Here is a 26903-nt window from a genome sequence, read left to right on the forward strand (position 1 = left end):
GAAGTGCGGATCTGGAGTCTAGACGCTGCCTAATTCTGCAGAGCGGAGCAATCCTGCCACGCGTGCAGGGTGGGGAGGTCGAGAGGGAAAGATGAGGCACTGAGGGGGCGTGAAAAAACTCAGCAGATGCTGTGACGGGCCCCAGACTCCTGGGCTCATCTTCTCCTTCTGGATCAATAATCCTCTATCTGCTGCCTGCCTCTGGGCTAACAAGAAACATGAAACAAAGATGAGCTTAGGAAAAACCTCTAAAAGTATATAAAAACATTTATTCATTGGAAAACTAGGAAACTGGCATATGTATATTCCAAGGAAAGCAGCTCAACTCGGTTCAGTTAGGCTAGTTTAAGAGCAAAGCCGTCTGTTATAAAGACCATTTATGCATTAAAAAAACAAGGAGACAGGCAAACAAGTATTTTACAAGGGGAATGGAATTCAAGGTCACTACACAAGACACCAGCACAGCAGGGTTGGGAACAGGCAAGGCTGCCCCTAGGACCTGTGCCTGTGAGCAGATGCTCGGCGGATGGGGGTGGTTTTCTTGGGTGTCTCATCTGTCATCTCTGCTGATGGTTCTATTCAAAGAATTGGGGGAATAAGAAAAAGCTGAGTCACAAAGATGGTGAAACATAGGTCTCAGAGAACAAATGGGACAGTCCCAGACCACACTGCACAGGGAGGAAGAGGACCTTGAGGGCAGGGGGCCTACGCAGCAGGACCCCATCAAAGCCAGCCTCCCCCCCGCCCCCCGAGCTGTGCTTCTTCTGGGCTGGGTGTGGAAGGAAGCACCGTACCTTCCTCGCTGGACTCATCACTTGAGAAGACGATTCTGAGTTTCTTTCCTGAAACTTGCTGCTGGGTGTCTGGATGCCATCGGGTAGTACGGCGGGGCTCAGGTGTGACAAAGTCACTGTGTGACGCTACAGAAGCCAGACGCCGGTGTCTAGAGACTAGAAAAGGCAGAGGCGTGAGTCCAAAAAGGAAAAAAAAAAGGAACCTGTATCTGAGAGGAGGGCCCCGCCTGGTCTGTCCTGCGAGGGGCTGCCTCACGTACCAGCAGGCTGTTTCCTGGCTGATGGGGCTCTCTGGCTACCCGCTTGGCCAATCTCAAGTTCCTCTATTGCATCCAAACCTCTGGTGTGACAGGCCCGAAGCTTCTGCTCAAATTCATCTATTACAGCCTGGAGGCAAAAAGAGGTGAAAAGCAGGCCTGGAAATATAGTTATTTCTATGATTAAAAAGAAACAAGTCGGGGCTTCCCTGGTGGTGCAGTGGTTAAGAATCTGCCTGCCAATGCAGGGGACACGGGTTCAAGCCCTGGTCCGGGAAGATCCCACATGCTGCGGAGCAACTAAGCCCGTGTGCCGCAGCTACTGAGTCTGCACTCTAGAGCCTGCGAGCCACAACTACTGAGCCCACGAGCCACAACTACTGAAGCCCACGCACCTAGAGCCCATGCTCTGCAACAAGAGAAGCCACCGCAATGAGAAGCCCACTCACTGCAACGAAGAGCAGGCCTCACTTGCTGCAACTAGAGAAAGCCCACGCGCAGCAACGAAGACCCAACACAGCCAAAAATAAATAAATAAAAAAAAAAAAAAAAAAATCAGGTCACTCTGGTTACTTGGTTGCAATCAGCTGGGGCTAAGTCAGAAATCCAGAGCCTCAGAACAGCAGAATGAACTGCGGCTGGAATGCAGTGGGCGCCGCTCACCTTGCCCTCGGGCTTGGCTCCACGCCGCAACTTGCCCACAGCGGACAAAAAGGCGCTGAAGATGGACTCATCTGACAGTTTATCTCCAAAGCAGTCAAAGTTTTCCAGCATCTTGCGGAGGCCCCGCTCTGTGAGGGGCAGCTGTGACACGCAATAGGCCAGGTCCCGGTACTGGCGCTCGGTCCTACAAGCAGGACGGCTCTGTGAGGAGCAGTGGGACCCAGGAGGGAAAGGCCTCCTTCCTCATCAGCCTCCCACAGCCCCGGGGAGGCCCCTGGGTGTGGGGGGGGGCGCCTATTTCCCTCTCGCCACAAAGAGCCCTCAAGGAAGGCAGCGTACTGGGCCGTGCGGAACCGCTGACACAGCTTCTCCACCAGGCTCTCCGTCTGCTTGTCCTTGGTGATGTAGGAAAGGAGCTGCCTGCAGGAGGGGAGATGCGGATGTGCTGTCTCTGGGGGCAGCTCCGAACCCACCCACTGCCAACACCAGCCCTGTACCCTCCCCAGCACCAGCCTTCTGTCATCCTCCTGACTCCGTAGCAGGCTCTTCTGTGCTGCAGCCCATGCCCGGGCCTGTACCTCCTGCCCTCTCTCATGCCTCAGGGAAGGGTCCACCCCACCCTCCTGAGGAATTTCACTGTGACTGGAAATTTATAACAAAAGCAGCTGCCATCCAGTGTCAGGACTTTTACCTTACTGAATCTTTTCAAGAACTAATAAAGGGGAAGTATTTCTAGCCTCATTTTACACAGGAGGAACAGGCACAGAGAGGTGGTTATCGCTGCAGTCCACACGGCTACAGAGGAGCAGAGCCAGAAATCACACACAGGTTTGTCCGATTCCTAGGCTGCTCTACAATATGGAAACCATGCCCCAAGGCCCAGGGAACTCTACTTCATGATGCTGCGGAAAGGCTCCTCCTCCACTCCTCCCTCAGGGGCTGACAGGCGGCTGATGATATCTGGAAGGAGGTTATAGATGGCATTGCCCTGTAAGAGAGAGAGAGTCATATCAAAGAGACGAGGTGTGGGCTTCCCTGGTGGCGCAGTGGTTGGGAGTCCGCCTGCCAATGCAGGGGACACGGGTTGGATCCCTGGGCTGGGAAGATCCCACATGCCGTGGAGCAACTGGGCCCGTGTGCCACAGCTGCTGGGCCTGTGCTCTAGAGCCCACGAGCCACAACTACTTAGCCCACGTGCCACAACTACTGAAGCCCGTGTGCCTAGAGCCCATGCTCCGCAACGAGATGCCACCGCAAGGAGAAGCCTGTGAACCACAACGAAGAGTGGCCCCCGCTTGCCGCAGCTAGAGAAAGCCAGCGCACAGCAACGAAGACCCAACGCAGCCAAAGATACATAAAATAAATTAAAAAAAAGAAAAAAAAAAAAAAGAGACGAGGTGACCTGCATGTCCCCCGGCAGCACGCCCTAAGCTGCCCCCGCCTCTCACCTTGTGGGAGAGCTCCCTGAAGAAGTTCTTGGCCAGGGCGGCGATCTGAGGGGCAGGGTCGATGAGCAGCACGGCCACCTCGCTCACCTGCCCCTTCACCTTCACCATGTCCTTCAGGACCAGGTGGGTCATCACCAGCCCAGCTGTTTTCCGCACTTGCTGAGCGGGGTCCCGGAGACTAAGAATGAAATCCGAGTCATTAGGACCAAGACCACGGGCTAGAGCTGACGCTGGCAGAGAGGCCCTCAGTAGGACTCAATGGCCTCTTCCTAGTGCCATTCTAGAAGCAGTTAGAGGATGTTTAGAGTTGAAAGCTGGGTTTGGGGAAAGAGGCCAAGGCTGTAACCAAGGCTTTAGACAAGAAGCATCAATCCCTTTGGGGCCACACTCAGCCAGGGCCTGCACAGATGTTCAAGGGAACACTAAAGACCAGGGAACAGTTTTGGGGATTCTCACACTGACTTCACCACAGCCTCCAGGGCTGGCAGGGACGGCGAAGGCGCTGTGAGGTGTCCCTCACCGAGCATACAGATGAGGTGTCCAGGGGTCCACCAGGTTGGGGAAGCGGATGGCCAGATCCCCAGTAGCAATCATGAGGTTAGATCGAACGATGGGGAGTGGTGACTTTTCTAGCATGGTGAACAGAAGACGAAGCTGGGAGTCACAGAAAGTGGCACTAGGGGCAAAGAGAGGATCATCAGGGAAACCACAGCATCCCCCATCCTCCTGGAGAAGGTGATGCCCACCCCAAGGCCTACCTGATCATGCAGAACTTGCCAAGGGCAAGCGAAGCAGCTGCACAGAGCTCTGCGTTGCTATAGAGACCAGGGTTGTTGCAGACTTTAAGCAGAAGTGGAACAAAGGCAGCCAGTGTCTGTTTGCCTGGTGAAGGAACAACTCTAGGTTTGGGACAGCCTACGTAGCCAGGGAGACGGTCACTCAGCAATTCTTCTCACCATCTAGCAGCTCCAGCTCACAGATGCCGCGGATGAGTTCTGCCTCGGTGTCATCAGCTGTAGCCCCAACCAGCCCCATCTCCTCCTCCATGGTGGCCTCAGAGCTTGGATTCTGATGGGAAAGCAGCCAGGTCATGGGTGAGAAGACCGTTTTGATTCCAGCCTACCCTTCATTTTGCACAAATGGATCTGAGGAAAGGCAAATTCTACAAAACCATTCACAGGCTTTTCACGTGTATCCAAAGAAGGACTCTTGAATTAAACTGGAAAAGAACTAGGTCTGTTTGTGTTTAAGTTGCCAAAGCATCCCACATCTCTTCTGAATTCCTCCTCAGAAGCATATAACTTCCTATACACAGTAAACAGATGGAGCCTGCCAGACAATGGTTCAAGGTCACAGAGAAGGTCAGACTTTATCTCACTGCTGCAGGGCTCTGTCAATCATTTGTCTGCCAGACATCACTGCCTCTAGTGGAGAGAATACAAGGTCCCATCAGGTGCTAGGCCCAGTCACCAAGGCTGCCGGAAAGGCCGTGGGAGTGTGCTAACTAACAAACACTGCCTAGGGCACAGCCTGTGTCTTATGCCAAGGTCCCTATCTCGCTGCTCTGTATTTACCTAAAACTTTCCTTCCTGGGTGATCCATCTTTGTTCTCACTAAGAGTAGTTGCAGCAAGGAGGCAGTCTCCATCAGCTCATTTAACAGGAGAGAAGCGGAGATCCCCAGAAGGAAATGTGAAGGACCTGAGAGCCGGAAGCAAATCTGGGAAACGCCTGGGACCCGAACCCAAATGCGCAGGCGTGCCACTCACCTTCTCCTTTGGCTCTTTCGTCTTATGCTCCTGTTCTTCCCGAAGAACTCGGCGCCGACAGAGCTCTCCACTCACTGCCTGCTCCAGATGCACCAGCTGCTGCAGAGCCACGTCCCCGGCCAGGGACAGCAGGTTCATCAACAGGAAAGTGGGGAGCACGGGCGTGTCCTCTGCAGGAGGGGGAGCGGGAAAGCAGGGAGAAAAAGACAATCAAGTCTCACAGGCCCCTGCCATACTGATGGCCCCCTTGCTCACGCGCTCTACACCCCAGTGAAGAGGCAAGAGATGGGGGTGGAGGGTGTGGTAGCAGTGACTGGCCCGGCCTGAGTGACAGAAAGGGACAGCGTGGGCTGAGGGGATCGGGAGTGGTTGTAGGAAGTGGTGGTGTCAGTGGCTCCTGGCCGGCAGGGACAGCAGCAGAAGCTGGCTGCTGCCCGTGGGCCCACGGACCCTCTTGCCTACTTACTCATGGCCTCCTGGGGGGTGCTTTTCTCTCCCAGCTTCTCCAGGGCCTGCTTTGCACAGCCCTGCAGCATGCGGGCACAGATCACCTCGGGGCCCTCTGCCAGCTGGTAAATGAGGGTCACTGCCGCCTCCTTGAACGGGATCCAGAGTGGGTCTGGGCAGACAACGCCTGCGCAGCAAAAGGGAGAAGCTGCCACTGCAGACAAAGGCCCAATTCTGCCCGAGGCCCTTCATGGTAGCTCACCTTTCGTGACCATCTCCTGCAGTCGCTCAAACAAGCAATGTTCCTGAGGCAGCCGGAAGGGAGGGTGACGTTTGCCCAGAGAAGGCTGTCGAAAGCAGGGAAGACAACGCGGGTGTGTGTTGAGGGTGGACAGGAGGACGCCCACTCTCCTTAGTTTGGACGTACCCACCCCACGTACCTTCCTCCTGTCAGAGATGTTGGCAATGGCACGGCACACCTGTTGGGCCAATCTGTAGTCCTGTGGAAGCTTCTCATCCAGCCCTATGCTCAGCAGTGTGTCTAAGTTGCTTCCCACAATTTCTGGTTTTCCTCTAGGAGAAGGAAGCCACAGAGTTAAAGCCACTCACGGACCTCTCTGCGTGGGGGACAACACCAAGGGGGTTAGGAACCAGCACCCAACTCAGGGCTTCGAGAGCCCTGGAGCGCTACAGAGAGGCTCTGGCGTAGGGTGGCCCCTTGGCATCCCTCTTGCTCTGCTGACCCCACTGTTTCTGCTGCCTGGGGGTAGACTGGTACGGTCACTGTTTTAGTCTCCATTTAGGTGGCTGATGCATGCACAGAGCCCAGCTGGGCCTGACTGCTATTACTGAAGCAGTCTTTTTTTTTTTTTTAAAGAAGATGTTGGGGGTAGGAGTTTATTAATTAATTTATTTATTTTTGCTGTGTTGGGTCTTCGTTTCTGTGCGAGGGCTTTCTCTAGTTGTGGCAAGTGGGGGCCACTCTTCATTGCAGTGTGCGGGCCTCTCACTATCGCGGCCTCTCTTGTTGCAGAGCACAGGCTCCGGACGCACAGGCTCAGCGGCCATGGCTCAAGGGCCCAGCTGCTCCGCGGCACGTGGGATCCTCCCAGACCAGGGCTCGAACTCATGTCCCCCGCATTAGCAGGCAGATTCTCAACCACTGCGCCACCAGGGAAGCCCCACTGAAGCAGTCTTAAGGGAACCTTCCCTTCCTCTCTCGTCCTACCGCCTGTCTGGATCTGAGCCTCACCGTGCCATCATCCCAAGAAGCATGACAGAAGAACAGCGCTCCAGAGGAGAGCAGGGCACCTTCTTGGTTGCCCGCTCCCACAGCACTTGGGTCACTGCTGGTTTCAATTCATCCTTCTGCACAAACTCACAGAGCTGAAGAGAAAAGATAAAGGGCTCAGGCCAAAAAATAACAATTCCCCTGATGCTTGGTCCACCTCCTCTGAAGAGAATATCGAGAATCTAAGTAAGTAAAGGCAATGTTGAGGAGTGGGAGAGGAAGGAGGAGGCTCGAAATGTAAAGTGGGGTCTGGAGAGGTACTTCCAGTAGGTACTGCTACTTTTCTGCTTTCATGGCTTCAAAACTACGTTCATTAAGATGACAGACACACTGAAACTGACCTCGAGTTCATGTGCATCTATAGTTTGGACTACATTCTGGAGATTTCTAGTAGGTTTTCTTGCTGTAACCACTAACTCAACATGTCTGAAATGGATGCCATCGTCCTTTCGTGCCTTTTCATTTTGCCAGTGGCACCAACACCAACAGTCACATATGCTTCAAACTTCACAGTCACCTAATATTTTATGTATCAGTCACTTAGTCCGACCTATTCTTCCTCTTAAAATTTATCTTCCATTAAAGTGCAATTCTACAGATTTTCCTCCCACCCCCAAAGTCTAGACCCCTGTCACTGCACATCTCCAGCAGCCTCCAGGGACATCCCTGTCCCTAGCCTCTGCTCCAACCAACCTGTATGCTGTGACCTCCCCAGACGTCTATTTCATCATGCCACAGCTCTGCTCACCATGCAGAAATAGCTCTCCTTTGCCTGCTGTATGGGCTCCTGGCCGGCAGCCACTCTGCAAGATCTCGGGCCAAGTGCCACCAGCAGGCTCTTCTTTCCCGCAGTGAGGAAAAAACGTGGCCAGCGGTGACGCTCCTCCCAGTGGACGCTGGTGGTCAGCACCACCTCTGCCTTCTGTCCCATAATCCAAACCCTTCAAAGCAGCTCTGCCTCACTAAAATGCTGGAGTCCCTGGCTGACAAGGTTCAGGTCCTAGACTCTTGAAAGGCATCCCGGGATCTTCCCCATTTAGTTCCAACCCACATTTCCAACTGCCTATCTTTTCCAGATGACAGTTTTGAGCCAGAACACAATCGTCTTCATTCTACAACATAGGCAGTGCTCTTTCTTGGCTTTCTGTCTGAAATGTTTTCATTTCTTTAATTCTCTTTAACTCCCTCCTTTCTTTAATTCTCTAAATCCTACTCATCAAGGCCCAAATTAAGTCCTGCCACCTTCAGGAAGCTTTTCCCTCGAGTATTCCACCTCACACTGCTCCCTTTCCCACTCTACTCGTCAATATAACATACCAGGTAAGAGTATGTTTTCTGGAACTCTTATGCCTGAGTTTAAATCTCAACCTTTGCTCCTAAGTAGCTGAAATTAGCCAACTTCTTTAAGATCTCTGTGCCTCAGATTTCTCATTGTAAAATGCTGATAATAGTATAACCTCCTAGGGCTGTTGTGAGGATTAGCAAATTAATATGAGCAAAGTACTAAATAGAGTACCTGGCATAATGTGTTATTATTATTATATTACTATCATTACTATAATCATTGCCTGGGCCACTTAGCAATCTGCTGCATTGCTCTAGAAATGTTTTGTGTTTTGGGCTGCCAACTAGACTTGAAAGCGAATAATCTTATACTTCTTTGCAGGGCTGAGTAAGTTGCTGAACACACAGTAATCACTCACTAATACTTGCTGAATGAGTAAGTCAAAGTGAGGAGACTTACGATTTCCTCAAGACACTGAATGGTCCCAACTGAGGCATCCACTAGCAGCAAAGAGAGATTGTGAATCAAAGTCTGGGCCTTGGCTCTGTGGGAACAGCAGAGATCAGGGGTCATTAAAAGACCAAGAAGCTGAACCTGGCAAACAGGTTATTAGGCAATCCCAGCACAGTGTCAAATAATAAATAACTGCTTTAGACTCACAGATATAGAGAACTAGCAGTCAACAGTGGGAGAGGGAAGGGGGAGGGGCAATATAGGGGCAGGAGATTAAGAGGTACAAACTGTTATGTATAAAGTAAGCTACAAGGATATACTGTACATGGGGAATATTTTATAACTATAAATGGAGTATAACCTTTAAAAATAGTGAATTACTATATTACACACTTATAACATTTAATATTGTACACATCAACTATACTTCAATAAAAAGAAAAACAAAAACAAACCAAATAACTGCTTGGGATGGGTTTCATTGGAAGTTCAGCCCCACCCCGAGCCCATTACAGACCTAGTGCCTCTGGAGCTAGAACTCCCCTAGAAGAAGGGTGCCCACTCCCCCCCAACTCCTTCAGGAGGCGAGACACAGCCCATCTACCTGGCAGAGTCCCCCTTAGGTTTGAGGTAAAGTTGGCGGTAGGCGTTCAGCACAGCTTCCCGGACACCAGGCTCCTTCGACCAGATGAGAGGCAGCATGCGGCGCACCCCGAACAGGGCCTGGGGTACCCCAAATTGGAATACCATCACAAAGAATTCAATCACCTCCTGTACCACTGAGAGGACAGACACAAATGTCACCTATCTGCTTGGCAAAACTCCCCCAATACTTAAAGACGGAACCTTTCTTAATGTAGCAACATGCGAGCGGAGGCCTTCCTCCTTTTTCCCTGAGGATGCCAACTCCCCTAAATGCCCCGTGAAATACTATATGCACACTCCGCAGGGCTACACAAAGCAAATTGAAGAAAGAATCCGGGCCTTTCAAAGGAGCGGACAGACATCAATAAAATACGGACAAGACTGGTTCTTCCAACTCCGAGACCCAGTCCTTGCAGAGGGGATGCCGGTGTACCTGTAGTTGTGTGTTCGTACATCATCTTGCTTATGATGCCAATGGCCTCTGTGATCTTCAGAGAGAAGCTGTAGGCATCCTGCAGATACTGCACCAGCATCTCCTGCTTCACCAGCTCATCGTTTTCCCTGCATTTCTCAGGCTCTGACACACTGGGCTTGTCTTTGCAGCCAGTCTCTCCTGGGCCCAAGTTCCCTGCAGCCTCCTGGGGATTCTTCTCCTGTGTGGGAGCTGCTGGGCCTAGAGTTAAAGAATTACAGGATGGTTTTTGTTCAAGGGTATACGGGGAAACCCAACAGCTCTAAACGTCGCTGAATATTTGTTTCTACAATAGGAAAGCTTTTTTTTTTTTTTTTTTTTTTCGCGTATACGGGGAAACCCAACAGCTCTAAACGTCGCTGAATATTTGTTTAAAAAGGAAAATTTTTTTTTTTTTTTTTTTTTTTGCCGTGCCGCGCTACTTGCGGAATCTCAGTTCCCTGACCGAGGATTGAACCTGTGCCCCCTGCAATGGAACTGCAGAGTCCTAACCACTGCACCACCGGGGAATTCCCACTAGGAAAGTATAAATTTAGAATTTATTCTAAAATATGTTGGTTCATTTCTCAAAAAAGATTCCTCAAGTCCTCTACAGTTTGGAAATAACCTTTTATACCCTGTGACTAAATCTTAGGCCCGTAGGCTGCTTCCATTCCAGAGCAGAAGCACCACTACTCCCCTCTGGCCTCTTTCAGCACCAGGTTGCCAGCCAGGCCAGTGTCTGACAGAAAGTATAAATACAGTTGAAGTGTCTTGTTTGCTGACTGAAGAAGGAAAAGGAATTTACCTTTGAAGATAGTTCCTAAGAGATTCAGGAACCCGGTCTTCTCTGACTCCTCTGGGTCCATATGACAGAAGGGTTCAGATTCCTGGAAGTGGCCTATGGCTTCTTGAGTGAGAATGATGGCCTGCCTGACAGAACATCACCTGTCACCAATCAGGCACCCATAAGAGTGTCACTGCAGCCTTGTGTCAGGGAGCCTGTCATGATTCCATCAAGAACCTAGACCTACTGGTAGAGAATTCTGTCACTTGTATAAAAAGGGGGAAAAAATGTAGATATGTTTGACTGTGTGACTACATATTACCTCTAGAAGGAGGCTCACTATGGGAAGGGAACTAACTGGCTGGAAAGCAGGTCTATGGAAGGGATTTTTCATGGCACGTCCTTGTTCAAATTTTAAATACTGTACGATGTGAATATATTGTCTAATTACGAAAAAGTAGCTTCCTGCTTAAAAAAAAACAAAAAAATCCCCCAAAACTCTGCTATTAAACTGTTAAAAAGTTACGTTCTAACACGTTTAAATTTGTAACTGGAAGCCAGAACCTCAGCTATTAAGAACTTCACCCAGCACTGGCTGCCAAGGATTGCTGAAGGAGGAGGGGACATCTTTAAACATGAGAAGAAGCCTTTTCCTAACTCATCACTAGCATGCTTGGAGGCAGAGCAGGCTGCCTTTTATGCTTTAGCAGAGACACCAGAGAGACATAGGGAATTAGAGAGCCAACTAGCCACCCTCTCTTCAGCCTTTCTGAGCAGCCTAATTAGGTAGGAAGTAAGCTAATGACTTGTGGCTGAGGTTTAAGAATACCTGTAGACAGCTATAACGCTTTTGTTGCCAAGGTGCTCTCAAGTTCTAGTCACAAAAATCTTTTCTCTAAGATCAGGATTCATACCAGGTTGATTTAAAAATTAAGGTATGATTGAGCACGTTTGTTATTATTTATCAGCTCACACATTTTGGAATTAGAAAGCCACTTGAGATCTTATGACCTAATCAACTATTTTTAAATAAATAATGAAACTGAGGCCCAGAAAGTTTAAGTAACTTACTTTATAGAAATAGGATTATACTTATAGGTCACCTTCTTCAAATGAAGCAGGACTTTGGTCATATTTAATTATAACACAATTTATGTTTAGTTGTTTTAGTAGTTTCTTTAAACATTTGTAAAAGTAGAAAAGCATGCTTAATTGTAGACTTTGCCTTTGGCATAAATCTGGTGTTCAGACTATTACTGCAATGAAAACACCTACCACCATCTGATGGCAGCATACCCTAAGTGCAGTTCATTTAAAAAAAAATTCTTAAAGAATGTACATATGTGTATTAACAGTCACTTTGCTGTAAAGCAGAAATTAGCACAACACTGTGAATCAACTATACTTCAATTAAAAAAATATATTGTTTCTCAAAAAAAGTTACCTCTAAACCTAACAGGTCATGAGAGAATATCCCATTCTTTCACATACTTGTAACTAGCTTTGGCTAGCAATCGACGGATGCGTCCTTCCACCTCTTCCGCTGTCTCTGTTTCGGCAACCTCCTCAGGCATCCCCTCTCCTTCCTGGGGAAGCTTCAGCAGCTGCTGCAGGGTAGCCTTCAACTCCGGCAGCATAGCTTCCCACTCCTCCCCTGGGTCCAGCACTGCGGCTGAATGAGAAACTCTCACTTAGACTCTTGCACTGAGTTTCCAGCTGCAAGGAGAAGGATGTCTGGGGTGAGAACTCCCCCGCAGCAACTACTCACAAGCAGCTGCAGCTCGCCTCTGGGCCCTCATCTCTTGTAATTTCTGGGTTTCTTTCTGCAGCGGTCCAGCAAGGTCAGTATCACTAAGCTACCAAGGTAAAAATGAACATCAGGGTCACTGAGTCATGGAATTTCAGTGCTATTTCCATTTAATTCCTTCTTTTTTGGGTGGCCCCAGACTACTTACCTTGCAGGAAAAGGGATTATTGGCGAGAAAACTGGCAAGGAGCTGGACGGCATTTTTACAAACCAGCACCGACTTGTCTGCCAGACGCCCCACTGCTAAGGCCACCACTGCCTGGAAACGTGTCAGGGGCAGAGCCTATGTGGAACAGAAAGACAGGATCAGATCCTGCCCCACACTTTCCATTCTGCTCAAGATGATCGTGAAGCACAGTCTACACGAGCTAGCCACTCATTCTAAGGAAACTTTTCTACGGGATGTGAATAGCTCAAGAGGACTGTCTGTAGTGGTTAAGACATACTGTAGTCCTTAAATGGAGCCCAGAATCCTTGTCCTTGATAGAGGAAGAGCTTTATTACTGGTAGTAGAATCCTGAATTCTAGACTCTTCTTTGACATAGCTACTTTTCTTTTGACGCTGGATTCCTCTTTTCTTCAGCCTGTACATAGAGGGGTACTGTGTATCTTTATCATGTCAAAGGCCACTCACCTTCTGCTGGACGATTCGGGTAAAGAGTTGCAAAACACGGCTCCGCACAAAGGAGCTGATGTCGTGGCCGTGGGCCTGCAAGGTGTCCAAGAACTGGTCTCGGGTGTCTCGGGCTGCCGCCTCCAGCTGATCCCCATTCAGAACCTGCAGCACCATCTCCGCCATGGCCGCCAGCACGGCATTGCGCATCATGTAATTCTGAGAGGGATATGAGGCTGGTATGAGCCTCTGCACCCCCATACTGACTGTCCTTTTCCTAAACTCTTGTGCTCATCCAGGCACAAAGAAGGGGTAAGGCCTTTAGGCAAGGTTAAGCTTGCTTTTCTTAGCTCTGACTTTCTCTGGTCAACTGCCCAGCAGGTATTCATTGACTCCTGAGGTCACTAGAAAAAACTGAATCCCAGAAGGGCCTTGTCTGGTCAGAGGAGAATGTAAGGACAAAATAAACAAGAGCCCAGGGCAGTTTTTCCCCACAAGGCTCACCCAGGTAACCATGGTGGCAGCTGAATATGAAATCACATCCATCCACCAACACGTTTGAAAAGCATTAATTACTACCTTTCATCTGAGGCCTCAAAGCCTTTGATCCTTACTAATAAACACCGCCTTTCTCTCACACTTCCCTTCCCACATCTTACTCACAGGGAAACAGAAATCAGCCCTAGTGCCAACCAAGTCCATTACAGAATCATGGAGAATAGTGTTTGGGGTTTTTGCCAGGCCAAGAGCCTGAGAATGGGATCTTGCATAAAAAGTTATAGTACATTAGATGAACAAGCAGACTGTCTTTGTTCCTGACATTCACCGAGGAGTGCCAGCATCAGTTTGGGAAGCAGTCAGGCTAACACTGAGGGATAAGACAGATGATGTGGGTGGATCTGAGAACCAGGTGGGCAGGAAGGGGCTTCAATCCTGAGGAATGGGAACCAGAATCACAGCTGAGTCACTCTCACTAGACTTAAGCTGTGGAACTGTCATCTCCCCTACCAGACCTGGGTGAAACCAGTGTGATATTGAAATAGGATTAATAAGTGGCTCTTTATTTAATTCAATAAACTTCATCTGCTTCTCTATAGGAAGAAACTGCCACAGTGATTAGCCTAGACAACTTGACTTCAGTGAAAGCTTCCTTCTTGTTAAGAAACAGCCTTTCAACAATGCACTTAAAACCCCTAGAAAAACCTGAGATCCCCAGGGGACCACCTACCTCTCCATCCAGATGATCTAGTAGAATGCACATGCTGGACATCAGGATGGCCGGGACACGCTCCGCTAGTTCTGTCAGGAAGGTGGCAAAGCTCTTTGCCCCTGAAGGGTCCCGACTCAACTCCTGGGGACACTTCTGTCCAATCTCTCTACACAGGGGAAAAAACATAGCCATAGCAGCGTAACTTAATTACTCAGGTCCCAGTAAGGGAAGGTAAAGTTGGTGTCTAATATCTGAAGGAATCTAATGTTACACAGAGAAGCAATTTCCAATCTTTATACTCTCCCTGAGGGAAATGAAAATTAGAAACTTAGAGAAGGAAGGGTCACCTTACAATCTCTCCTACTATGCTCTTCATTCCATAATCAGTTGCCCACAGACTCACAGCTGCCACCAGTACAGATGCCAGGTGTTCAAAGTGCTGCAGCATCTGAATGATCTTCACAGTGGCACCTGTGGAAGTGCTACACATGAGAAATCATGGGCCAAATGAAAAGGGCGGGGCAAAGCGGAGGGCTAACTTACTCAGCATATGGTTATAACGTGTCAAGGCGACACCAAGCAGGTGTGTTATGGCTTCCCGGGTGGAGCGGTTCTTCTGGTGACTAATGGTGGGGTTCTCCAGGAGGCGGTAGCAGCAGCCAGTAACCAAACTGAGAAAGGAAGAGTTGAGATGGTGACATCAGCGGTCTGGACTCAACTACATTGGTCTTGCCTCATTCATTCCACCTCTGCTGCCCGAGTCAGGGTCTTCTAGTTTTCTTTATTCTATCGCCTTCTACACCAAGTTGCTTCACTTTGCTGACCCCCAAAGGAGGAAGATAGGTACTTCCTCCTTCTGGATTACCAACTTTCAACCAGTTATAACGTCTACAGAAGCTGAATATATGATAAAAGACAGGACAAAATCACCACTGACTTCTCATTGTTAAATGGCCAATGCAGTCCTCATCTTAGTTGACCTTTCAGCTGCATCTGACACAACTGGTCACTTCTTTCTCCTTGAAACATGGCTCATTTGGTACCAGGAGGCCAGACTCCCTTCTCAGTTTCTTCAGCTGGTTCTTCCTCCTCATCTCACTCTCCTGATGCTAGAGGGCCCCAAGGTACAGTCCTTGGATTTCTGCTCTCTTCTAGCTATGCTTACTGATTTAGTGATCTCATTCAGTCGCATGGCTACAAATACCATTTATATAAATACATTATATTCCCAAATGTGTGCTCTAGCTTAGACCACTCTCCTGTCTTCCTCCAGCTTTGTACATTCCACAACCAAATCTGACATTATTTGGATGTCTAATAGGCACCTCCAGCTTTCTATGTCCAAAGCAGAACTTCTACTGTCCCCCCAAACACGCTCCCACAGCCTTCCCCGTTATTTCAGTTACTGGCAGCTACATTCTTCCAAATGCTCAGGCAAAAACCCTGGGTGAGTCACCCTCGACCACACCCTCCCTCAAACCTCACATGCATCTGTCAGCTCATCCCGTAGGCTCTCCTTAAAGAACAAGTACAGACTGCATGCACTTCTCCCCATCTCCACCGCCCTCTTGGGCCTAAGCAACTGTCATCTCTTGCCCAAGTGACCGCCACAGCCTCCTTACTCGTCTCCCGCTTTCCTCCTTTCCCTCCAGAGTCTGTTTCAACACAACAGCCAGGATGACCCTGTTGAAGACAAGCCAGACCACCTCACTGCCCTGCTCCGAACCCGAGTGGCCCCATCTCACTCTGATAAATGCCAAACCGTGATGGCCTATGAGGACCTGCAACTGGCTCCCTGTTGCCCCGACCTCACAGCCTACCCCTCACCCTGTCTCAGCTGCCAGCTCTGGCCTCAGCGCTCTTACTTATATGTGCTCAACACACTCCCTCCTTCGTCCTTGCTGTTTCCTGCCCTTGCCCTTGCTCTCCCTCCAAATATCCTCATGGCTCTCATTACCTTCTCGAGGGCTTTGCTCAAATGTCACCATCTCAAAGGGGTCTTGCTAGAACAGCTGATAAAGATTACAACACTTTCCCATCAAACTTCCCACTCCTTCCACAGTAATAAACTATAAGACGTATTATATATTTTTACTTATTTAAAAAATTGTCTTCTGATCTAAAATATAAACTCTAAGAGGGCAGAAACACTGGTTTTCAGTGACTTTAATGACACCTGCCATGCACCTAGGAGATTCTCAGTAAATACTGTTTCATGAATGAAAAAATGGCATTAAAGATGAGAAATTCAACGCAGTTTCTAATCTTCATTATCTACTTCTGAACAATTCAACGTAATGGGAATACTTCTGTGTATTACAGACAGAACTGAGGGATGAAATGAAGTATTTAAAAGGCATATCTAGTAAAGCAAATGTGGTAAAATGTTAACATTTGAGGAGTCTGAAGGATATAGAGGATTCTTTGTACTATTCTTGCAACTTTTCTGTAAATCTGAAATTATTTCAAAATAAAAAGTTAAAAAATTGAAAAACAACAAAACAAAACAAACAAAAAGCATATCTAGGGCTTCCCCGGTGGTGCAGTGGTTAAGAATCCACCTGCCAATGAAGGGGACACGGGTTCGATCCCTAGTCTGGGAAGATCGCACATGCCGCGAAGCAACTAAGCCCGTGTGCCACAACTACTGAGCCTGCGCTCTAGAGCCCACACACCAGAACTACTGAAGCCCATACACCTAGAGCTGGTGCTCCACAACAAGAGAAGCCACCGCAATGAGAAGCCCATGCACCGCAACGAAAAGTAGCCCCTGCTCGCCGCAACTGAAGAAAGCCCGCACGCAGCAACAAAGACCCAATGCAGTCATTTATTCATACATACGTACATACATAAATACACACACACACACACACACACACACACACACAGCATATCTAGCAACAGAGCCCTCATTCCTCACAGCCAATATCACCTATAGCAATCAACTACCCACCTGACAAACTCCTCTTCGATTACTGAGTGACTCCACAGGTGACGGATGTCCAACTGGAGCAGCTGTGTTAAAAGCTGAAGAATTGGTTGCCTCTCTTCTTCCCAGTCAAAGCCATGGGTTGCCTTGGCCAGGGCTTTCCTACCCTAAAAAAGCATATACTTAAGAAAAAATAAAGAAGCCGAAAGGATCATGATCTGCTAGTCTGAGTGCCCAAACTATCCAGTATTGAGACAAGGTAGAAGGAAAGACAGAAGTATTACAAGTTCCAAAATATAAAAGAGCTGCTTGTCAGCAAAAGATACACTGTGGTACTTTTGAGTGCCTCTTCATAAACCTTAAACATGGGTCAAGGGCAGAAAGGAAAAGATTCTCAGAATCACTGAATTCCATCTTTCCCACCAATTCCTGTATCTCCCCAGATCCCATATTAAGTGAGCCAGGAACAACAAATTACCTTCCCACCAAGGGCCAGGTCCATGAGGCTTTTCTGGCTGGCCATGGTCTCAAAGGATTCCAAGAGGCATATCAGAGCATAGCAGTTCATCTTGAGGGCATTTAGGTGTGCGCTTCTATCTGACCCACTCAAAGCTGCATCATCCAAGATGGCAGGAAGTTCCTGGGTGTGGCGGGATACCACTGCGAGGGGCAGGATCTGGAGTCAGTTTCATTCACTTTCCTCATACAACCCAACTTCAAAACCCCAAGCACTTGCAGCCATCAGATTACCAAAGATCTGTGTTTCATCTCTCAGTGGCTACAACACAAGCTAAGTCCTCTGGGACCCCTGACCCTGATATCCTGAACATGCCCTATCCCTACTCTCTCACTCCAGTTACCCCAATTTCTCTCTGGCAACAGGAAGAACTGCCTCTATTGAAGAGAGGCCGTTCAAGAGTGGGAAGGATTTATTGTTGGTCTGCCCTTACAGTGAACACACATAACTCTGTATTGCCCACCAAGATTACAGACCTATAGGTCAGAGGTCCCCGGGCTTAGCCAAACCAACTGAATCACCACAGCCTTGATATCATCATGTGGCAGGAAACAGTAAACAAACAAACAGCAACACACACCTTCCATCCCCTACCCCCGACCCATAAACACCTTTTATCCCATAAACACCTTTTATCAGGAATTCCAGAGTATCTTCCTTGAGGCCAGGGTCTATACTTCGAAAGTGACTATGAGGGAAAGAAAGTGCGGGGGGGTGAGACAGGAACCTGCAGAGCCCATTCTAATAGATCAGATCGAACCTGAGGAATCTAATACTTAAAAAAAAAAAAACATGATCGAACCTGAGGAATCTAATACTTAAAAAAAAAAAAACACGTGAAATTACTCGACTGAATAAATATGGTGGCAAACTGGGGTAAATGCTCACGAGTAGAAATATCCGCACCCAGAACCATCTATCAGTGAACTATCATTTGGAACTTCAGGACTAACATGCAAAGTTAGGGCAAAGAGCCACCCGTTCTTTTTAAAGTATCAGAGGGTACTTTACTCACTGCAGAATGCTGTAGATGGTATCAAAATGCTCCAGCATAGCCAGGGGCCCCTGAGCTCGAAAGGCAGCCTGAAATGCTATAAAGATGAAAGAAACTGATCAATACAGAGGGACAGGCCTTTTTGGTAAGTTCTATTCATGGCAGAAAATGGAGTTAATTGCTTTTCTTGGTAGAATCACAAAAGTAGACACTTCATTTCAATGTATTCTCCTATTATAGTAACATCTGACACTTTGTCCTGTTTTACAATTAAAGCCTTACTTGAGTTTTCTTACCACATCTCTGAACTAGATGAAGCAAACAGTACTGTGCCTATTTTATGGGAAAATAAATTAAATGTCTGAGTAGTTATGTGACTTGTCCAAATGAGTAATGAACACAAACTCAGGATCTTTTTTTTTTTTTTAATTTTGAAATTACAAAGGTAGCAAAAACATTACAGAGTTCCTGTATTTTTCACCCAGAAAATGGTAACATCTTATATAACCATAGTACAAGGATCCATTCTAAACCAAGAAATGAACATTAATTCAATGTTATTAACTAATCTACAGATCTTACTTGAATTTTGCCAGCTGTTCTATTTTTGTCCTTTTCCCAGACCAGGAGCCAACCTAGGGTACCACAATGCATCGATTTATCATACCTCCTTAGTCTCCTCCAATCTTTGTCTTTCATGATCTTGACACTTGAAGTGTATTTGCCAGTTATTCTGTAGAACGTTCCTCACTTTGGGTTTGTCTGCTATTTTCTCATGATTAGATTGAGGTCATGCACTTCTGGCTAGATCACTGAGAAAGGGAGGATGGGTCCTTCCGATGCATCATACCCAGAAGTAGGTGATGTCAATGTCTTATTACTAGCGATATTAACTTTGATCAGTTGGTAGTGTTTGCCTGGGTGTCTCCGCTACAAAGTTACTATTTTCCCCTTTGCAACTAATAAGTATCTTGCGGGGAGATACTTTGAAAATCCTGTTTCTCACCACATTCTGCCCACTTATTTAAGCATCTATGGATGATTCTGGCCTGCCACAATTATTACCTTTACTAAATGGTGATTCGTCTGTTTCCATCATTCCTTTTATGCTTACTTAATGGGAATGCCAGGCTAACTATGAGCTGTTACTTTCCCTTCATTTATGTATCCAATTATTTGTTTATAACAGAATGGGCTCATGAACGTTTCTTTTATTCTGTGTTTTAATCCATTCTTCTTATTATTAATTTTGTTGCTCAGACTGTCCCATACTTGACCACTGGGAGCTCCTTCAACTTGGCCTGTGTCTCTGACATGCTCCCTTCACTCTTGTTCTCTTACTTTCTTGTACCACAAGATGTTCCAGGCTCGTCTTGTACCTTCCCTGGCTCAGTCCTGGAATCAACCATTCTCACTGGAGTCCTGGTTTCTTTTATGAGAGAATGGTATGTAGAAACCAAGTTCTAGGCCCTAGTTAAGATCACTGCTGTTGGAGCTTTTAGGCCCTGTCAGTAGACAAAAGCAGGATATACATATATGTAGGTATAAATGCACACACCCCTATATTTTTATCTGTGTATATATTAAAAACATAAATTCACTTATATATTTGCTTAATCCTAGTATACACATAAAACAGTTTCAGAATTGCTAACCCACACCCCTTTAAAAAATAAATTTACTAACTACCTTACGCTAATCGTGTAAAGTTCTTTTATATACAGTTTACAGTCAAAATACTGGACTTCCCTGGTGGTCCAGTGGTTAAGACTCCGCACTTCCACCGCAGGGTGTGCGGGTTCGATCCTTGGTCAGGCAAGATGCCGCAGGCCACACAGCGCAGCCAAACAAAGCAAAACAAAAAAACTGAAATACTGGGTTTCCTAGTTACTTAGGTTAGTTATTTTCTTCTGCAATCCTTTAGTGTGATTATGTCAAACATCTGTAATACACTTAGGTTCATTTGTTACCACAAATTTTCCTTGATTTATGATGCGGTTACATGTTGAAAAATCCCCTGTAAGCTGAAAACATTGTAAGTCAAAAATTTAATACACCTAACTCACTGAATATCATAGCTTAGCCTAGCCTACCTTAAACATGCTCAGAACACTTACATTAGCCTGCAGTTGGGCAAAATCATCTAATACAAAGCCTATTTTATAATAAGGTCTTGAATATTTCTCATAATTTATTGAACACTGTACTGAAAGTGAAAAGCAGAATGGCTGTCTGGGTACAGGATGGCTCTAAGTGTATGGGTTGTTTACCTTGTGATTATGTGGCTGCCTGGGAGCTGCGCTTGCTGCCCAGCATCATGAGAAGAGTATCCTACTACATACTGCTAAACCAGGAAGAGATAAAAATTCAACATTCGAAATATGGTTTCTACTGAATACATATTGCTTTTGCACCATCATAAAGCTGAAAAATCATAAGTTGAACCACTGTAAGCTGGGGGACATCTGTACTTGTATTACATTTTGAAAATCCAGCATTTGTTTTTTTGGGGGGCTGCAGTTCCCCGACCAGGGATTGAACCTGGGCCACAGCAGTGAAAGCCTGAAATCCTAACCACTAGGCTACCAGGGAACTCCCTGAAAACCCAGCATCTTTTGACTCTCAAACTCAGTGCTCTTTTCATCTTCACTGTACTGCTTCTATATAAAAACTTCAGTATAAAAGGGAGTAGCAGGGCTTCCCTGGTGGCACAGTGGTTGAGAGTCCGCCTGCCAATGCAGGGGACACGGGTTCGTGCCCCAGTCCGGGAAGATCCCACATGCCGTGGAGCGGCTGGGCCTGTCAGCCATGGCCACTGAGCCTGCGCGTCCGGAGCCTGTGCTCCGCAACGGAAGAGGCCACAGCAGTGAGAGGCCTGCGTACCACACACACACAAAAAAAGCGAGTAGCAGCTAATTATGACTTATAACATGCAAGAGTAGCAAGGCAGCATGGGAGTTGTTATTTCTTTTTCCTGGCTGCGATGGGTCTTTGTTGCTGCGTGCAGGCTTTTTCTAACTTCAGTGAGTGGGGGTCACTCTTCATTGTGGTGTGCGGGCTTCTCATTGTGGTGGCTTCTCTTGTTGTGGAGCACAGGCTCTAGGTGCATGGGCTTCAGTAGTTGTGGTGCATGGGCTCAGTAGCTGCAGCACGTGGCCTCAGTAACTGCAGCATGCAGGCTCAGTAGTTGTGGTACGTGGGCCCTAGAGTGCGTGGGCTTCAGTAGTTGTGGTGCGTGGGCTCAGCAGTTGCGGTGCGTGGGCTCTAGGGCAGGGGGGCTTCAGTAGTTGTGATGTGCGGCCTCTAGAGCACAGGCTCAGTAGTTGTGACGCACGGGCTTAGTTGCTCCGCGGCACATGGGATCTTCCCGGACCAGGGATCGAAGCGTGTCCCCTGCATTGGCAGGCAGATTCTTAACCACTGCACCACCAGGGAAATCCCGGGAGTTAACTTTTGAACCAAGTTGTATATCTAGTTCTTTCTGTGGATGGGGAGGGAAAGAATTCCACCAAATTCTTCTTTTCTGCAGTAAGAAGTGGGTTTGCCTAGAAAGCAAAGCTTGAACCTTGTACTACATTATCACTGCTGGCTCACTGACCTGATTCATCATATTGCAGTGTTATGCTGTTCAACTACAACCTGGTCCTCTGCGATGCTTAACAAACTATTTTATTTCTCCAATTCCTACTGACTCCCTAGCGCTATACCCATAGCATGTTCCCCCCTTTCTTTATACCACTTCTTATGCTTTGCCTCTCTTCTTTTACCAGATGACTGCTTTCTACTTTACCAAAAAGAATGAGACCCAAAGCATGGGTTCCCTCATGTAATCCTGCCTCTCTGTCAACAAGTCATTCTGCCAACACCTTCTCATTCTTTGCTTCAGTCTCAAGTGAATAGATTTTCTGTTCTAAAGCTAAGCTGTCTCACTGCCCCAAAGACTTGTCTCCTTTCTTTCACCTCTGGCTTCATCCTCTCTAGGGAATGCTCTTTTCCTGACAATGTGCTCAGGCCCCTACTTCTTTAAAACAAACAAACCAAAAATGATCAGTGCCTTTCATTTGACTTTGCTCTCATATCCCTTTAAAATTTTGTGTAATCTTTCTCAATTCCCTGAAACCTAGTTTCTGAAATTTACCAATCTAACAGCTATTCTCTCTTCAAAGATTACCCATTACCTATTTTTTATTACATCCAATGATTCTCTCCATTCACATCCCCCTTTACTTCTCTGAAGCATCACCCGCTGATCTAGTCTAGTCACCCTGCTTAGGTTTACATGTGGCTTGAACATTTACTAGGCTAAGCTACTTAGCTTACCAAGTCTCAGTTTCCTCTTTTGTAAATTGGGAATAATAACAGATCATACCTCATAGGGCTTTTCAGAATTTTTTGGTAAAGATTAAGTGAGATAATCCACGTGAAACAGTCAGTACAATACTTAGCACATAATGTAACTGAGTACTTGAAAGCTATCTCCCACTCTTACAAACCTCCTTCTGTAATCTGGAAAATACAGTAAAATGAAAATGAGAAAGAAATAAACACTGTTAACATCTGGCTCATTTTTTTCAGTTTATTTTCTATGCATACTATTTCTATTGTTGAGGTCATGTCACATATTCAACTCTCTGTTCCATTTTTTTAAAACTTAATATTACAATAAGGAAATTTTAAAAAACCTTTGTAATTGTTTTTAATGACTGCATAACATTCCACTGAATGTACCTCAATTAACTTACTGTTCCTCTATCATTAGACGTTATATTTCTAATTTTTTCCACTAATTATTAACACATTTACTCCCCTTGTAAATCTGGATTATATCCCACTGACTGATTACTCCATTCATGTAACTACACAAATAAAAGTGGCTTGAAAAAACATAAAACCATGCCAACTATTCTCACTTTATGACCTCAAGTAGGCCCTTAGTATTTCTTAGTAAGCCTATATAACAAGTTCCCAGGCCTATTTGCTTTCTTCTAGGCAATTATTTCACACCTTTCCTCTGTTCATAACATCAAGATCATTTTCCGCCAATGCACCTTCAGTTAAAGGCTTCACTTCCTATCTCACTGAGAAAACTGAATCGGACAGAAGAGAAACTCCAACTGTGCCAAGGTCTGTATTTATCGGCACGACCTGCACCTGTGCCCTAAGCTCTGCCTTTTTTTTTTTGCTGCTGTGGATAAAGTGTCCATGCTCTAATAACCCACCTCCTCCCCCGAGCACCAGATCGCTTACTCTGACTCCTTAAAGGATACTGCTCCCGACACTCATTCACTCTCCCTCTGTAGCATCAGCTTTCCCCCCTCTCTAATTGTTCCCATTCAGCACATACACATGTAATGTTGCCCATCTTAAAAAAAAAAAAAGTCCTCCCTTGACTCTGCCTGCCCCTCCAGCTATGCCCTATTTCTCTGCTACTCCTTAAAGCAAAACAACCAGAAAGGGTTATCTAAACTCATCCTCTCTAACCTCTCTCTTCCCATTTTCTCATAAACGTATTCCAATCAGGCTTCATTCCCACGGCTCTGAAATAGTGTTCGAGGTTACCAGCCATTGCCACATTGCTAAGTCCAGCAATTAAATGTGTAGCTGATCTCTCCTTTCCCTTTTGAAATTTCTCTTAATTTAGCATCTTTGTTCACTTTCTGCCTCAACAACTAGTCCTTAGTTTCTTCTACTGGTTCTCTCTTTTTCCCAGCCTCTACATGTTGGACTGCCTTAGGTCTTATGTCTTGAAACTGCTTTTCTTCTCCATCAATACTTACTCCAATCTCACAGCTTTAAACACCCTCTACATGCTGAATATTAAATCCCAAATGTGTATCGTTAGCTGGAACCTCTCCCCTGAACTCCACAATCATATAACCAACAGTCTAAACGCACTCCTCTCATACTCTACCCATCTCAGTAAATGACAACTCCATTCTTCTAGCTGCTCAAGTCAAAAAGCCTTATTCATAATCATCCACAATTCTTCGTTCTCGAACCCTGTAAATCCAATCCAGTCCATCAACAATCCTGTTGGCTCTACTTTCAAAATTCACTCAGGATCTAACCTTTTATGATCACCTCCACTGCTATCACCCCAGGTAAGCTGCCTGGTATTATTTTATTAGCCTCTTAATTAGTCCCCTGCTTCTTCCCTTCCCCCTTACAGTCCCTGCTCAACACAGTAGATATACTTTTAAAATGTCAGACCATGTCACTCCTGTGCTCAAAACACAATGGCTTTCAAGCTCACTTTCTCTGAAGCTGAAGTCTTTACCATGACCCACAACACTCTAGATCAGTGCTTCTCCAACTGAAATGTACATCCGAATTACCTGGGGATCTTCTTAAGAAATGGATTTCTGATTCAGTAGTTTGAGGATAGGTCTTCCTCCTGCATGTCTAATAAGCTCCTAAATCACGATACTAATGCTCCTGGTCTGAAGACCACTCTGAAGAGCAAGACTCTAGAATAATCTGTACCACTTCCCACCTGACCTCTCTTTCCCTAGAGTACTCCCCTCCAACCACGCTGACATTTCCCCACACCTCAGGGCCAGCACTGGCTTTCCTGTCTGCTTAGAATGCCCTTCCTTGAGAATCTGCATAGTTAACTTCCTCACTTGTATGGTCTCTGCTCATATGCCACCTATCAGCAAGCCTTCTCTGATCATCCAACATAAAATGCTAGCCCATAACCTGGCTCACCGTAATCTTTTTTATCTTTACTTTTCTCCTTGGCATTTACAACCATCTGACATACTCCATATTTATTTATTACTTGTTGAAAGCCTTGAGAGAAAGAACTTTGTCACCTTGGCTGCTTTATTTACTGTTGTACCCCAGTGCCTAGAACACTGCCTGGCACATAGCATAACACCAGTAAATACTTGAACAAATTAAATGACCTGATCTTGTGTATTTATAGTAGAACTTATATTTAGGGTTCTAAATACCAAAAGCAATGCAACTGTTATAAAAAGGACTCTTTTTTTTTTTTTTTTTTTTGTGGTATGCAGGCCTCTCACTGCTGTGGCCTCTCCCGTCGCGGAGCACAGGCTCTGGACGCACAGGCCCAGTGGCCACGGCTCACAGGCCCAGCCGCCCTGTGGCATGTGGGATCCTCCCAGACCGGGGCACGAACCCACGTCCCCTACATCGGCAGGCGGACTCCCAAGCACTGCACCACCAGGGAAGCCCTAAAAAGGACTCTTAAAAGGAATGAGCACTCATGTAACAAAGTGATGCATAATAACAACTGAAGAACAGTTTGCTAGAGTGTGCAGCTTGTGCCATTGGTGATGCACAGATCCACGCAATATGGAGAGAATGGTCTCTCTGTGGACACCCATCAACTCCACACTCTGTTCTCTTCCTTGCTTACCAAATGATGATATGTTCAGGTTTAGGGAAGCCTAGGTAATGATATTGATCAATTTAGCCAATCTGGATAATTCCACTTCCCTTACCAGTAGTTAGGGAAATAGGCACCTGATCCAGTTCTGGCTAAGTCTGTTATAAGACTTCTGGTAGTTTTAAAACAAGAAAGAAGAAAAAGCACAAGACAGAAAAATCCCTTCTTCTACTTCTGCACATCAGAGCAAGGAGCTGTCATCTGGCAACAATGATGGGAAGGCCAAGAAGAAACAAGCTGAAATTATATTATCAAAGTACTTGATAATTAATGAACCCTACTTGTTGTAGGAGATAACAAACGAAGTAGGTTATTATCCAGATGAGGAAACCAAGGCACAGAGAGAATCAGTAACTGTCCAAGGTCAGAGTAGTGCAGCCAGGATTCAAATCTGGGCAGCCTGGCTCCACAGCCTTAATCTCTACCCTCTATAACTCTCCAAAGCAATCTAACTGACACAAGACACTTCCAAGAAGTACACTGACATTACGGATGGGGTCTTGTTGATAACGCATGAATTGTTCTCGGTCATCTCTAGGTTTCAATGGGCAACTGCACTGTACATGTATTGTACAGCGTTGCAACTGTGCACATATGTTTTCCATTATCGCACTCTTGGAAATGTGATCTAGACTCTAAAAAAGTATTACCTGAAACGGGTCAGGTCAAGTCCCAGACATTCTAGGAGCTATCTTCTCCTACAACTCTTAAAGCCACCAGTACTTTATTTTGGCATATAGTAAGAAGTCAAGATCTAAAATAAAATTCTCCCCAAAGACTAACCATACACACCAAGACTGTTTATTGAATAACCTAGAGAAGGTGGTCAATGAATATACTCTTCGTGTAATGCAACGCTAGGGAGAAAACAGTAAGGAATAGGAAAGACATGTTCCGTGCCCCCATGGAGCTTAGTGGTGTAGTGGGACAGACAGACAAAATATCATCACATGTGGGTGGTTGTTTTGAAGTGCTAGGCACAGTGGCAGCTATGGAGTCTTACCTTTAAGGTGCGATGGAAGATGTCTGATGGACAGTACCTCTTGCACGACATACTGATTCACCCCTCCACTTTTCAACAACTCCTCTGGGGATAAGGGCAGATGGAACTCATACAGTTGGGGAGACAT

The 26903-nt window shown here is 46.5% G+C and overlaps 1 protein-coding gene across 1 annotated transcript; it reads right to left on the reverse strand.

The window, feature by feature from the left end:
* Positions 1-492: 492 nt before the first annotated feature.
* NCAPD2 (non-SMC condensin I complex subunit D2) lies at positions 493-26903 on the reverse strand. The gene is made up of 31 exons (XM_007469429.1): positions 26777-26903; positions 18381-18456; positions 17995-18053; positions 17327-17508; positions 16873-17015; positions 14463-14590; positions 14267-14390; positions 13938-14085; positions 12731-12928; positions 12245-12379; positions 12058-12145; positions 11781-11961; positions 10311-10435; positions 9485-9724; positions 9011-9185; positions 8413-8497; positions 6630-6763; positions 5818-5950; positions 5640-5724; positions 5397-5564; positions 4931-5100; positions 4119-4230; positions 3921-4044; positions 3683-3838; positions 3163-3340; positions 2608-2702; positions 2054-2134; positions 1715-1898; positions 1055-1181; positions 795-950; positions 493-575 (listed from the first exon to the last, which is right to left on the reverse strand). Exons 1-31 carry the CDS (start codon positions 26901-26903, stop codon positions 493-495), a joined length of 4200 nt encoding a protein of 1399 aa, XP_007469491.1.

This window comes from Lipotes vexillifer, unplaced genomic scaffold, assembly GCF_000442215.2.
Source record: "Lipotes vexillifer unplaced genomic scaffold, Lipotes_vexillifer_v1.1 scaffold395, whole genome shotgun sequence".
NCBI classification, from domain to species: Eukaryota; Metazoa; Chordata; class Mammalia; order Artiodactyla; family Lipotidae; genus Lipotes; species Lipotes vexillifer.